Source organism: Protopterus annectens, chromosome 1.part2 (assembly GCF_019279795.1).
Source record: "Protopterus annectens isolate FY-2018-M chromosome 1.part2, PAN1.0, whole genome shotgun sequence".
Classification (NCBI taxonomy): domain Eukaryota; kingdom Metazoa; phylum Chordata; order Ceratodontiformes; family Protopteridae; genus Protopterus; species Protopterus annectens.
The window spans coordinates 502123901-502138114 of NC_056727.1; the positions used below are offsets into that span (position 1 = coordinate 502123901).

The following is a 14214-nucleotide window of genomic DNA, read 5'->3' on the forward strand; positions in this document are numbered from 1 at the left end:
GGACATTATAAACCGAGGCTACAAGTTCTATTTCCATACATTGCCTCCTTTCAAAGGCATGCCAGACGTTCCTCCTCGGCAAAGGATAGAGGCCCACAAGCAGATTTCTTTACTTCTTCAAATAGGAGCTATACAGCCAGTTCCTCTGTCAGAAGTGGGACTAGGATTTTATTCTCGCCTGTTTCTAGTACCAAAGAAAGGGAACACGTAGAGACCAATTTTGGATTTATCTATCCTCAACACTTATCTGGACATTCCAAAGTTCAAAATGCTGACGTTACAACAGCTTTTACCTCTGTTGGGAAAAGATCACTGGATGGTAACTCTGGATCTCAGAGGCTTATCTTCATGTTCCTATCAGGCCCAGTTGCAGGAGGTACCTGCGTTTTCGGGCTGGAAATTTACATTATCAGTTCTCTGCATTGCCCTTTGGCTTATCTACTGCGCCCAGAGTGTTCACGAAGGTTCTGGCTCCAGTGATAGCCTTTTTCAGGTTAAGAGGAATACAGATTTATCCTTATTTGGACGATTGCCTGATTATTGCACAACACAAAGGCGAACTTCTGCATCATCTACAGTATGTGATGGTAGTGTTAAGATGCCTAGGGTATTCTGTGAACGAAACAAAGTCCAGTCTAGTACCCTCTCAGGACATGTGCTTTCTGGGTGTGAGACTGAATACAGCTTCCCAGATGGCCTTTTTGACCCCGGACAAACAAAGAAGCCTTTCTCTTTATTTCCATCAAATGTCTCTACAGTCCAGGCTGACTGCAAGGACAGTCCTTCAAGCCTTGGGGTTCATGGCATCTTGTATTCTGGTGCTTCCCAATGCCAAACTGCATATGAGGAAGCTTCAATGGTATCTCAAAAATGTATGGACACAACACTGCCAAGATCTAGACACTGTCATTCAGATAATACCTTGCATTCAGAAAGAATTTGTGTGGTGGGCTCAGGAATGTCACCTAAACAAGGGACTCTCTGTGACCCGACCAGAGGCGAGTCAGATTCTAACGACAGATGCCTCGGACAAGGCTTGGGAGCACACCTCAATGGAAAATGGGTGCAAGACACGTGGCCTGTCAGACTTCAACATTTGCATATCAACTTGAAGGAGATGTTAGCAGTCCAATTTGCATTGATGGCTTTCAAGGATTTACTTCACCCAGGACAGGTGTTGATTCAAACAGACAACACTACTGTCATGTGGTACATCAACAAGCAAGGGGGAACCCATTCGTACCCTCTTTGCAGGCAAGCGATGATTTTGTGGGAGACTGCTCTCAGTTTACTCCTCAATCTTCAGGCAAGGTTTCTACCAGGAGCACAGAACTCCTTAGCGGATGTGTTGAGCAGACAAATTGTGGATCCTCACAAGTGGAAACTGGATCCTCATGTGTTTCTAAAGTTGACAGTGTTATGGGGGACTCCAGACATAGATCTGTTCGCTTCTCCACTAAATTACCAGTTGCCAAAGTTTTGCACAAAAATGTTTCATCCCACAGCTTGGAAGGTGGATGCTCTATCATTCAGTTGGAGCAATCTTCATGTCTATGCCTTTCCACCTCTGCCTCTCATTCCCAAGGTACTCCTGAAGGCCAGAAAAGACAAGCCATCCATGATTCTGATAGCCGGATTGGCCTCGACAGCACTGGTACCCACTACTGAGGAGTTTGGCAGGAGCCTCCATGGCCTCTGCCTTTGATTCCGCATCTTTTGTCTCAGGAGGGCAATCACTTCCTCAATGTCAAGATTCAGTCTCTGCATCTCACAGCCTGGCATATTCTGTTTTAGACCCTGGAGGGTCTCAGCTTCCACAACAAGTTTTGAATGTTATTTTGGAGGCCAGAAGGCCTAGTACAAGGAAAGTTTACGCTGATAAATGGAGGAGATTTTTTTCTTTGGAGCAAAGCGAAGGACTTTGATGTTTCCAAGCCTGATTTAAGTGTTTCTCTTCAATATCTTACTGAGTTATTGGACAAGGGTTTGTCTTTCTCCTCGATAAAGGTTCATGCTGCAGCCATTTCTGCTCACTATGACTGTGACCCTCCTTTATTTTCCCATCCTTTGTTTAAGCAATTTCTTAGAGGGGCAAAGAACATAAGACCCCCATGTAGAGCTCCTACTCCTGCTTGGGATCTCAATTTTGTGTTGGAAAAGCTTACTCTACAACCTTTTGAGCCTGCAGCTACGGCCGAGTTAAAGTATTTATCATGGAAGACTGCTTTTTTGTTGGCCATTACCTCTGCAAGAAGGGTTTCTGAATTACAGGCCCTTATGGCAGTGGAACCTTTCCTGATTTTTCATAAGGATAGGGTATCTTTGCGTACTAATCCTTCCTTTATGCCTAAAGTGGTTTCCAGTGTGGCCTTGAACCAAACTATTCATTTGCCTACTTTTTATGCAAACCCCAAAATAAAGGGAGAAGATTTTGCATACTTTGGATATTCACAGGCAGTTACGTTATTATTTGAGCAGAACCAAGGGGTTCAGGCAGTCTCAGCAGTTGTTTGTTTCTTTTGCTTTGGGTTCTCAGGGAAAACCTGTTTCAAAACAAACTATTTCTAAATGGATTGGGTTTTGTATTTCTTTCTGTTATTCCCATCATGGTAAGGAGATTCCGGCTGGAATCAGACCTCATTCCACTAGAGCTACTGCCACTTCTACTGCCTTTCTAAGGGGTAGCTACAAAGATATTTTGGAAGCAGCCACTTGGAGTTCAGTACATACTTTTCCAAGCATTACCACCTTCCTCTTTATTCTAAGTCTAGGGCTGGATTTGCCACTGCAATATTACAGGGCATTTTAGCAGCCCCTAATGCTTTATGATTTTGCCATCCTCCCTTTACCTCTGCTTTGGGATTCTACCCATATGTAAGGACTGCAGCAATGTGAGATGAAGAACATAGTACAGTTTTGTACCTACCATAAATGTAGATGTTCAAGATCCACATTGCTGCAGTCCAATTCTCCCTCCTTCCCTCTGTAGTTTGGCATGGTTATATGGTTTGGGTGATGGTTGTTGTTGGGCATGTTTTTGGGAGGTATCCTGTTTTTGGGCTGTGGCCTTTCTTTTTAGGGCCTTCTGACATCTGGGGCAAGAAAAGACTGAGGATATGACGTCGGTCATGCGCTTTTATACCCTGACGCTCTGATGTCAGATCTGAGCGCCCATGACCGACGTCAGCCTAATACTTTGGTATTCGGGCCGACCGAGGACAGCGGACTACCCATATGTAAGGACTGCAGCAATGTGGATCTTCGAACATCTACATTTATGGTAGGTACAAAACTGTACTTTTTCTGCCCCAGTACTTCACCCATTTGGCTCACAGAACACATCTCACAGCAAGGAAGCTCCTTCAAACTCTGAGGTACATGGCACCCTGTATCCTGTTGGTGCCCTTGGCTAAACTGCACATGGGAAAACTGCATTGGTACCTAAAAAGACTATGGTGCCAACACTCTGTCACTGGAGCTACAACTGCCTCTGAGTCCTTGCTTAAGGGAGGAACTCCTATGGTGGGCAGAAGGGCCTACCTTTTTTAATTCTTCCCCATGGTCAGACCATCACCACGGATGCCTCAGACAAAGCCCGGGGGGCACACTTAGGTGACATGTACACCCCAAGGCATTTGGGACATAGACCTTCACATCAACCTGAAGGAAATGATGGCAGTACTCAGGGCCATCACAGCCTTCAAGAGCCACCTGAAACCAGAGATGCTCCTCATCAAAGCAGACAATACCACAGTTGTGGTACATCAACAAGCAGGGGGGAACACACTCCTATTTCTTTGTCATCTAGCCATGTTCCTCTGGCAGACTGCCTTAATGATGGGCCTTCATCTGATAGCCTAGTACATCCCAGGGGAGCACAGCACCCTAGCAGACCACCTCAGCAGAAGTGTCCTGGATCTCCAGGATTGGCAGCTTCAGAGGGAGACCTTCCTCTGCATCACCCAAACTTGGGTGACCCCAGAGGTAAATCTCTCTGCATCCATAGAGAACAGGCAGTTAAACCAGTTCTGCACCAGGGAGTTTAACCTGGAAGCGTGGAAGGTGGGTGCTCTCTTCTTCCACTGGGGCAACCGGTCTACGCCCCCCCCCCTTGCTAGTGATCCCATGGGTACTGCTAAAGATCAGGGAGGAAAGGCCAAGGGCTATACTCATTGTTCCAAATTGGCCCAGGCAACATTGGTACCCCTTGCTACTCAGCCTGACCAAGGAGTTGCACAGGAACCTGGCTTTCAGAGAAGGACTTCTAACCCAAGAAAAAGGGTCAGTGCATCCCAGTCTGCAAACTCTCAGCCTATCCCCATGGCTTTATACCCCAAAGACGGATGCCCACTATTGAGCAAGCAGGTCCTGGATATAATTAAGGAAGCCAGGAGGCACAGCACTAGGAAATCTTACTCCACAAAATGGAAAAGGTTCAATGCCAGGAGCTAAACCAGGGGTATAAGCTGCTGCCTTGCATGTCTCTCTGATTCTAGACTACCTGGCAGAGCTAGTGCGAAAAGGATTATCTTACTCTTCCAACAGAATTCATGCCTCAGCTATCTATGCCCATTCCCATACAGAGCAACTTTTGTTATCCCACCCTCTGCTAAAAATTCCTTAGAGGGGTATTTCGCATCATGCCACCGAGGAGGCCACCCACCCCTGCCTGGGACCTGATCTGTGTATTGAAAAAATTGACCTTACCCTCCCTTTGAACCAGCTTGCCTCAGCAGATGTAAAACACCTCCTTTGGAAGACCACCTTCCTGATGGCCATAACCTCAGCAAGGAGGGATGTTCTTCATGTTTCACTGTTGCAGTCATTACATTTGGGTAATCCTGCTTGCAGGTTGCACTCAGCCGGCCTGAATTCCGAAGTCCTGGGTCCTGCGTCAGCTGCTGTCGCCCCTTCCCTGACGTCAGGTCATCAGGAGGTATAAAAGAAGCAGCCGACGCCATTTGGTGCCCAAAGCAGTTCGCAAGTGCCGGTCGGCCGACTCCTGAGATTTTCGTGTTTGAGTTTCAGATCCGAAGTCTTCAATAAAGCTAAGTACCCCGTTGGGGAAACTCTTTTCTTGCTCCAGATCGATGTCAGAAAAAGTTAATTTTATTTCTTGTGGAAAGCAAATACCTCATAAGGATTTTCATTCTTACTGTATTCCTTGCCTAGGCCAAGATCACAATGTTTCTGGTTGTCATTTTTGTGCTAGATTTAACCAACGCACTATTAAGCATCAGTATGATTTTGCTTTAAACTTTTTTGGACGCCGGTTTAATTACCCTGAAATGTCGTCGGATAGCCATCCGACTACCGGAGTTCACAAAAAATGCAAAGAAAAAGAAAAACAACCAAGGCCCAAAACCGATGACGAAGCTTCTCCTAAGCCAGTCACCAGTTCTCGGTGAGGTGCTTTCGCAGCCCCTGACGCCCACTACTTTAGAGTCGCAGCCCGCTACAGACTCCCACGTGGAGTCGGCCAATGCCGCTGGATACTCAAGGTATTGGAGCCTCGAACGTAATCCCTCAGATGGGTCCGGAGCCACTGAGCAGGTACCGGTTTCTGAGGGTGTATTCAGACCTAAACATCTTTACATTAAACCGACTTCAGCATCAAAGACTAAAACACCTTCTAAAGTAAGGAAACAAACTCGAGCCACGTGGACAGGCCTCTATGCCCAAAACACAGATGCTCAAAATGGCTGAAGACTTGATTAACTTGATCCAGGGGTTCTCATCCCCCTCCTGATAAGAGGCCTAGGGAAGACACTGACTATGAATCTTCAGATCAGGTTTCTATTTCTTCTGATTCCTCTTCTGATCAGGAATATTCTCTCCCCCCTATGAGGATTCTGATGCTGAAGAATCTATTCCTTCAGCATATCCTCCTGAGGACTATTCCTTTGGGGAAACCTTGCATACCATGAGGAAGCACTTCCACTGGGCGAGCCCAGATTTTTCAGAATCTAAAAAGAGGCTCAGGGATTTACTTTTACTACCTCAGCACAGGGCTCTAGCTATTCCACCTGTGTTAGACATTGTAGATGTGTTTTCGGAGTCTAGTCTGACCCCTGACTCCTTACCCCCAGCTCCTGCTAAGCCTGACAGATATTACAGGGTTTCTGACTCTCATAAATTTCTTTTTAAAAACCCTGCTGCTGACCCAGAAACTATTTAAGAGGGTCCAAAGGGAGTTAAGGCTTCCACTGCAAAAAAAAAAAACAACCCCTTCTGATAGAGATTCAAGGGCACTGGATAGATGGGGAAAAAAGTTTTACACATCTGCAACTTTGGCTGTAAGGGCCTTAAATTGTCAATTTCATATGCTTAAGTATCAGCAGCATGTCATTGGATTGCTTAAACAGAAAATGTTAAGTTCTGAATGTGCAGAAAAAGAAATGCAGGATTCATTGCATGCAGCAGAACAAGTTGGAAAACATACTTTGCAATGTGGTTTTGATTCTTTGGAGGCCTCCTGCAGGGCCGCAGTTATGGGTTCTGTAATTAGGAGGCATGCTTGGTTAAAGGAACAAAATCTCCCTGATCATGTTAAAGTTAAATTACTCGATGCTCCTTTACAGCATGATACTTTGGTGTTAAGGCAGAAGAGATGTTAAAGAAAATGGAGGACAAAGCTAAATCTATGCAAACTGTCAAAGAATTTTTACAAGTACAGCCACCTAGGTTTAGTAGACACTGGCCTACAAAAAATTGGTCCTTTCTTGTGTCAGACAGACCTCAGGGGCAGACCCAGATGCCCTAGGGTCAGATCCCAGGCGCAAGGTTCCTATAGGCCCAAGCAATGGGGGTGCTTCTACCTCCAAAGCTGGAGAAGATCGATCACAAACATACAGAAAGCAGTCCCAATGACTTCCCCCTGCCTGTACCAAGCACTTACCTTCTTGGCAGCACCCTTAGGGGGACAATTAACACTTTTTGCTCAAAACTGGCACATCATAACCCAGGACAAGTGGGTTCTAAACATAGTGTCACAAGGATACAAGTTCCATCTCCATACTATGCCAAAGGCAAACGGCTGGCCAGATCTGCCAAAAAATCAATGGGCAGAGGCACAAAAACAAGTCTCATCCCTTATGGACATGGGGGCCATTCAACAAGTACCAGACCAAGAGCAGGGACAAGGATTTTACTCAAGGCTGTTCTTGGTACCCAGAAAAGACCAGGCCTGGAGGCCTATACTGGACCTATATATTCTGAACACTTTCCTGGATATTCCAAAATTCAAAATGTTGACCTTGCAGCAGCTTCTTCCCATGTTGGGCAAGAATGCCTGGTTTGTGACTTTAGACCTAAAAGAGGCATACCTGCATGATCCAGTCAGACAATCATGCAGACGATACCTCAGATTCAAGGCTGATTCAATGCATTACCAATTCTCTGCACTGCCCTTTGGCTTATTTACTGCACCCAGGATCTTTACAAAGTGCCTGGCACCAGTAATTGTATTTTGTAGACAAAGAGGAATACAAATATATCCTTACTTGGACGACTGTCTCAAGCAGAGAACAAGGACATTCTTCTTCAACATCTGGCGTTTGTGAAAAGACTTCTAACATGCCTAGGGTACACAGTCAACAAAAAGAAATCAAAACTAGTACACTCACAAGAGATAACATTACTGGGTGCAAGCTTGAATACCACTGCCCAGATGGCTTATCTCACGCCAGACAAACAAGGCAACTGGCTGCTTATTTCAAAATGTTGGCAACAAAGGCCCAGTTATCTGCAAGAAAAATTCTGCAGGCTTTGGGCTTCATGGCATCCTGCATCCTACTAATTCCATATGCAAGACTGCATATGAGGAAACTTCAATGGTACCTAAAAAGTGTTTGGACTCAACATTGCCACAGCCTGGAAACAGTCATTTCTCTCATTCCCTGCCTGCAACAGGAGGTTCGATGGTGGGCAAAGGCTTGTCACCAGAACAAGGGACAGCCATTCACATTACCTCCAGCCATGCAGACACTAACAACGGATGCTTCAGATTATGCCTGTGGAGCCCACATGGCAGAAAGAGGCATTCAGGGCACATGGTCCTCAAACCAAATGCATCTTCATATCAATAAAGAGATGTTAGCTGTTCAAAATGCCCTGACAGCCTTCAAGGACCTACTTCATCCGGGACAACTACTGATAGACAGACAACACCACGGTCATGTGGTATATAAACAAGCAGGGGGCACACATTCTTACCCCCTTTGCAGACTAGTCATGACCTTGTGGGACACAGCTTTGACTTACCAAGTACATCTGCAGGCACAATTCCTGCCAGGAAAGGAAAATACTCTGACAGATGAACTAAGCAGAAACCTCATGGATCCCCACGAGTGGAAGCTGGATCCACAAGTCTTCAGCATGATAACAAGGAAATGGGGATGCCCGGACATAGACCTATTTGCTTCCCCTCTCAATTACCAACTAAAAAGATTCTGCACAAGGACTTATCACAGAGAAGCATGGAAAGTGGACGCCCGATCTTTCAGCTGGAAAAACCTAACAGTATATGCCTTTCCTCCACTGCCTCTCCTCCCCAAGGTGCTCCTAAAGGACAGACAGGAGAAGCCAAAGATGATACTGATTGCCCCAGACTGGCCACACCAGTGCTGGTATCCAATACTAAGGAACTTGTCTCTATACCGATGTTTGTCCTGTGACCACATGGTCATTGATTCACATCATCAGCAGGCTTTATTCATTTTGACTATGATTATAACAGGCTACTAATGGAAATTGTGTTCTGCAGGGCTCTGTCATCTGAGCTTTGACCTAAGCTCATAGTTTTGCTTATCCTATCCTTGTGGTACTATATAGTATGTATCCCAACTAAGGGCCTATAAAGAAAGGTCTTCTGTGTTACGTAAACTGATATGGCAAGAATGTATCCATTACGTCTATGAGAGCTCCCTCGTTCATGGCTCAGGATTTTCATCCTGCCATCACCCCATGGATATGTGCTCTCCATGAACAGCAGTCGTTCTTATTTCCTGATATCACTTAAGTAATGTAGTGTCAGTGTGAATTGTGTGCTATTTTGATATGTATAAAACAATACTGTGCAGCACTGTAAAGGTAGTAAACTTCCAGGCTGTGGGGATGAGCGAGCTTATGAAACTCGCACCTTATGTCATAGTGTGCCTTGGTCAGGCATGCAGATGTTTCCAGTTGTGGAACTTTGCTGAAAAAAGAGAGAGAAACATCAGTTTTAAGTTGGTTTTAAAGTAATACCCAACCAGTGATCTATTAAGAAGTGTTCTGTTGTAGATCAACTGATGTCTTAGTGTGCCCTTACTTAGTGGATAGAAGTTGAACTGCATAGCATGGGGACTGTGTTCATGTTCATAGCATGATACACTAGTTCATAGTTCATGCTATCAGGATGTAGCCATGCACACAAATGCAGTAATTTGAAAAATACAGAGGTGTTTAGTTGGAAGCATTAGAAAAGGAAATCCTAATAATTATCCACTGAAAAGGTCCTCTCAGGTGAGTTTATTAGGGAAGATTGCGCTTTTGTTTTCTGTATTCATTATGATTTCTGTCTTTTTTTAAGGTCCAAAAGCCAGCCAGTCCTTGGGAATTTTATACTGGCTCAGAGCTGACAAAAAGACTTGATCCTGAAGTTCGCCATCTTTTTATCAGTTTTTACTCGGCCCATTTCTTTGAAAATGGAAGTATTTTAGTTGGGGAGCTTTACAACTATGGGACATTGCTGGTAAGTGTGTTTAGAATTTAGTGTAATTGAAAAGAACATTGTTTTACAATAAAACTGTATAATATTTGGAAAATGTCTTTGATTTTTTTTTTGACCAAGGGAAGAGCCTTAAAAACAGACCACTTTGCAGGTGTTACCTGAAACTGCTTTACATAAATACAACAGACATAAGTAGAACATTGTACTGTACTAGTGCAAAGTATGAAATGTGGTACAAATAGTATTTATTATTGTATGTAATTAAAATGCAGTTAAAGAGCAAATATTTTTTCACATATATAACACCAGTGTGGTTAGCCATAACAAAGACATGAAAATATACTTGGGACATTTTGGATAACTGTTTTTTTTATGTGCACATTTTTCTGTACACTGTATGAATGTGTGTGGACCCTAATTTACTTTAGTTGGCTACATATTTCTGACAGTTTGACTCATTTGTTACCCTCTGTTGCTTAGCAGCAGGTAACTTGCTTCCTATCAGTTATGTGTTGTCTTTAATATTTTTTCAACTAACACCGCCAGATCCAAAGCCAACTCAAGCTGAGGCAGGAATGAAGTCCATGATATTCATTTAAGGGATAATCCAGATGATCAGTAGAATTATCTGTTTAAGTGAATCCTCTGATATACACCCTTAATATCATTTGATAGATAATTCATGTGTTTGACTACACTGTCTGAAAAATAGCTGGCAACTCTTTCAATGAAAAGCTTTAATTAAATCCAGCTCCTCATGCCTTAGGTTTCATTTTAGTCCAAAACATTCAAGCAGCTCTTGTATTCTGTTGCCTTTAGCGCTGTAATACGATCTCCTCTAGGGCATCTATAGGGCAATGAACCTAAAGCAAAACTTTTATAGCCTTTTTTGATAAGATAATACAGACCTCTCATATTTTAACAGTCTCTGCAGTTTTTAATTTTCAGTTTATATAGGGTGTCTGCAAAGAACAGCAGTATTCCAACCTTAATCAAACAAGGCTACATAATAAATTAATGTACAGTGACTTTGATTTCCAAAGTCTTAGTATACATTTAGTTGCCCGGAACTCTTCCTTGCAAAGCTTGTCAGCATGCTTAATGAATGATATTCCCCTTCCTATGACACTGTTCAAGTCCTTAAAATATGTAATCCTTTCTAGTTCAGCTTCTCCTACACCTTATTGTCCAGCCTTCATGGAACTGTAAGATATCTGGCGATATTGTAGTTAAGGGCCTCACCAGTTCATTTTGCGCTGAAGTGGGCGTGTCGCAAATTGAGTGACAACGTGGTTTTTAGAAAGCGTTCCTGATTCTTTTTGAATTTGTCCTCGAGTTTGGAGAGAAAAGATTGAGGGGCTATGGTATTAGTTTCTCGTACTTTAGTAGTGTATTTAACGGATAAACGGGACCAGTTCGCGAATTGTCCTAGTGTGTTTCATTAAGTTACTGGGGTAGAGGACTGAGCACAAATGATCAATTTCAGACTCTGCGTAGGGAAGAAATTAAGTGCATCGTGTATCAAAAAAAGTGTGCAAGGATTATAGATTTCCCTTGAAGTTGTTGGAAAGATTATGCTGCTGTAGTTAAACTAATGTAAGTGAAATGTCATACCTGGCCCTGTAGCTTGTGTTTTGCCTTACGATGTCAACAGGAGCATTAAAAAGGGATTCGCTTTGACAGACTTGTATACGCATTAAGTAACATCAGTTGTATGGTGGTGGGGGGTTATAATTTTTTTATATATTTTTTTTTTATTGGGTTTTATTAGGTTTTTGTTTCTCAAATGTACTATTGTTTTTGAGTATCAAAACTGCCATTTCTCCAGCTACTTTGTAAACCTAATCACATTTTCTTTTAGGTCCCCCTCCCCACCACTACACATTTCTACTGATAACTGAAGCTGATCATTCCAGAGTATGGCCCAGTACTGCTGACTTGTACGTAGCATGAAGCTGGCAGTCTGGAATTTCAGTACAACACAACTCACAAAGAGTTTCAGCCCTACCTTATCCCTTGCAGCATGCCCAGTAGTTTTTCCTGTGGACTGAAGTCAATGTCAGTGCACATTTTCTTCGGTTGTACATTCGGAGGGAATGCATATTCATGAATGACGTATCAGAGGGTGTGTTTTGGGCGGGGCTTGCTACTGTGCATCTGGTGAGGCCCTCAACTACAGTATCACCAGATATCTGTCGTGTTTGACTGTGTTGATACTCATTTTGTTTTAAGCAACCCAGTTGAAAAGTTTAAGCCCCCCCCCCCCAAAAAAAAAAGCAACAGTCACTTGAATCAGAGTTTAGTTTACCCAGTTATATATCATCTTCATTCAGAGTCTAATTTAGAACCCTGGGGATTTCCCTGATCTTCGTGTTTTACTGTTGCAGTCATTACATTTGGGTTATCTGCCTGCAGGTAGCCCTCAGCCGGCCTGAATATCGAAGTCTTGGGTTCCTGCGTCAGATGCTGTCTTTTTTTCCAAGATGTCAAGTCATCAGGGGTATAAAACATGCAGCCGATGCCATTACCTCAGTCTTTCTTGCCGCGCAGTGCCCGAAGCAGTTCGCAAGTGCCGGACGGCCGACTCCTGAAATTTTCGTTTTCGAATTTCAGAGCCAAAGTCTTCAAAAAAGCTAAGTACCCCATTGGGGATCCTTTTTCTTGCTCTTAACCGATGTCAGTAAAAGGTAATTGTATTACCTGTGGAAAGCAAATACCTCATAAAGATTTTCGTTCATACTGCATTCCTTGGTTAGGCCCAGACCACGACATCCCTCGCTGTCGGTTTTGTGCCTTATTCAACCCCCGGACTATTTGTCGGTTTCTTTTTGCAGCAAATTATTTTGGTACTCAGTTTAACTATCCAGAAATGGCTTCAGTAAGCCATCCAACTACTGACATTCCAAAAAAAACGTAAAGACAGAGACAGACCGCATAGATCCAAGGCTGCCGACGACACTTCCTTTAAGCTAGTCAGCAATTCGCCGGTACTCAGAGAGAGAGGCGCTTTTGCAGCCCCTGATACCCACTGCTTCAGATTCGCAGGCCTCTACTGAGACCCATTCGGAGTCCAGTATGCCGTGAGATGCTTCTTCGACTATGGGACCTGCGGATATCTCTACCTTGGATGGGTCCAGAGCCGCTGTGCATGCACCGGCTTCTGAGGGTGTATTCAGGCCAACTGACTTGCATTTCAAACTGATGCCATCTTCTTCTTCAAGGCCTAAAACTCGACCCACACCTAGAAAACCGGCGTCCAAACCGCAGGGTCAGGCCCATATGCCTAAAAAACAAATAAGAATGGCTGAAGACCTTATTACTTAAATTAGAGGAAGCCAGCCTTCATCCTCTGAGACCTAGAACTGATTTTCCTTCTGATTCTTCTGATCAAGATTCTGAAATTTCTGTTTCTTCTGATTACCAGGATTTGTCCTTATCTACCTATGAGCATTCTGATGCAGAGGATTCCATTCCCTCTGCTTCCCCTCCAGAAGATTTTTCTTTTGGTGAAATCTTGCACACTCTTAGGGAGCATTTCCGTTGGGAAAGCCAGGATTACTCTGACTCCAAAAAGAGGCTTAGGGAATTCTTACTCCTCCCTCAACACGGGCCTTTAGCTATCCCTCCTGTCCTGGACATTGTAGATGACGCCTTCTTGGAGTCTAGCCTGCCCCAGACACTTTACCTCCAGCTGCCAGGAAGCCTGACTGCTATTACAAAGTACCTGACTCTCAAGTTCCTCTTCAAGAATCCTACTGCAGACCCATAGACCATTTCCCAAGGAACTAAAGGCATTAAGGCTACTACTGCCAAAAACCCTACCCCCTCTGATAGAGAATACAGGGCCTTGGACAGATGGGGTAAGAAGGTATACACTTCTGCTACTTTGGCCATTAGGGCCTTAAACTACCAATTTCATATATTAAAGTATCAGCAGCATATTATGGGACTACTTAAACAGAAAATTATGTTGATTCCTGACTGTGCTAAAAATAAAGAATTACATGATTTAATGCATTCTGCTGAACAAGTTGGTAAACATACTTTGCAATGTGGTTTTGACTCTTTAGAAGCATCTTGCAGGGCTGCTGTCACTGGGTCTGTACTTAAAAGGCATGCTTGGCTTAAAGAGCAAAATTTGCCAGATCATGTTAAAGCTAAATTACTGGATGCTCCCTTAAACCAAGACCGCCTGTTTGGCAACAAAGCAGAAGTAGTCCTTAAAAAGATGGAGGAAAAAGCTAAATCTATGCAAACTGTTAAAAGATTTCCTGCAAGTACAGCTGCCCAGATTTAGCAGGCATTGGCCTTCTAAGAACTGGTCCTTTCCTGTCTCTTCCAGGCCTTCTCAGTCCGAACCCAGGAACAGCAGACCACCTAGGCTACAGTCTCAAGGTACTCACAGGCCTAAGCAGTGGGGGGCTCTCACTTACAAAGCTGGAATTAGTAAGACACCCCCCTATGGAAAATGTCACAATGACTTAACCTTAAACCTTCCAAGC

General features: G+C 43.8%; 1 protein-coding gene across 2 annotated transcripts in view; it reads left to right on the forward strand.

Moving 5' to 3' along the window:
• BUB1 (BUB1 mitotic checkpoint serine/threonine kinase) overlaps positions 1-14214 on the forward strand; it is a 2040509-nt gene that overhangs the window by 1710623 nt on the left and 315672 nt on the right. For both annotated transcript variants that reach the window (XM_044057238.1, XM_044057245.1), the window contains exon 17: positions 9572-9733. In XM_044057238.1, the coding sequence (XP_043913173.1) occupies positions 9572-9733 (162 nt within the window). The remainder of the gene's footprint in view (positions 1-9571; positions 9734-14214) is intronic.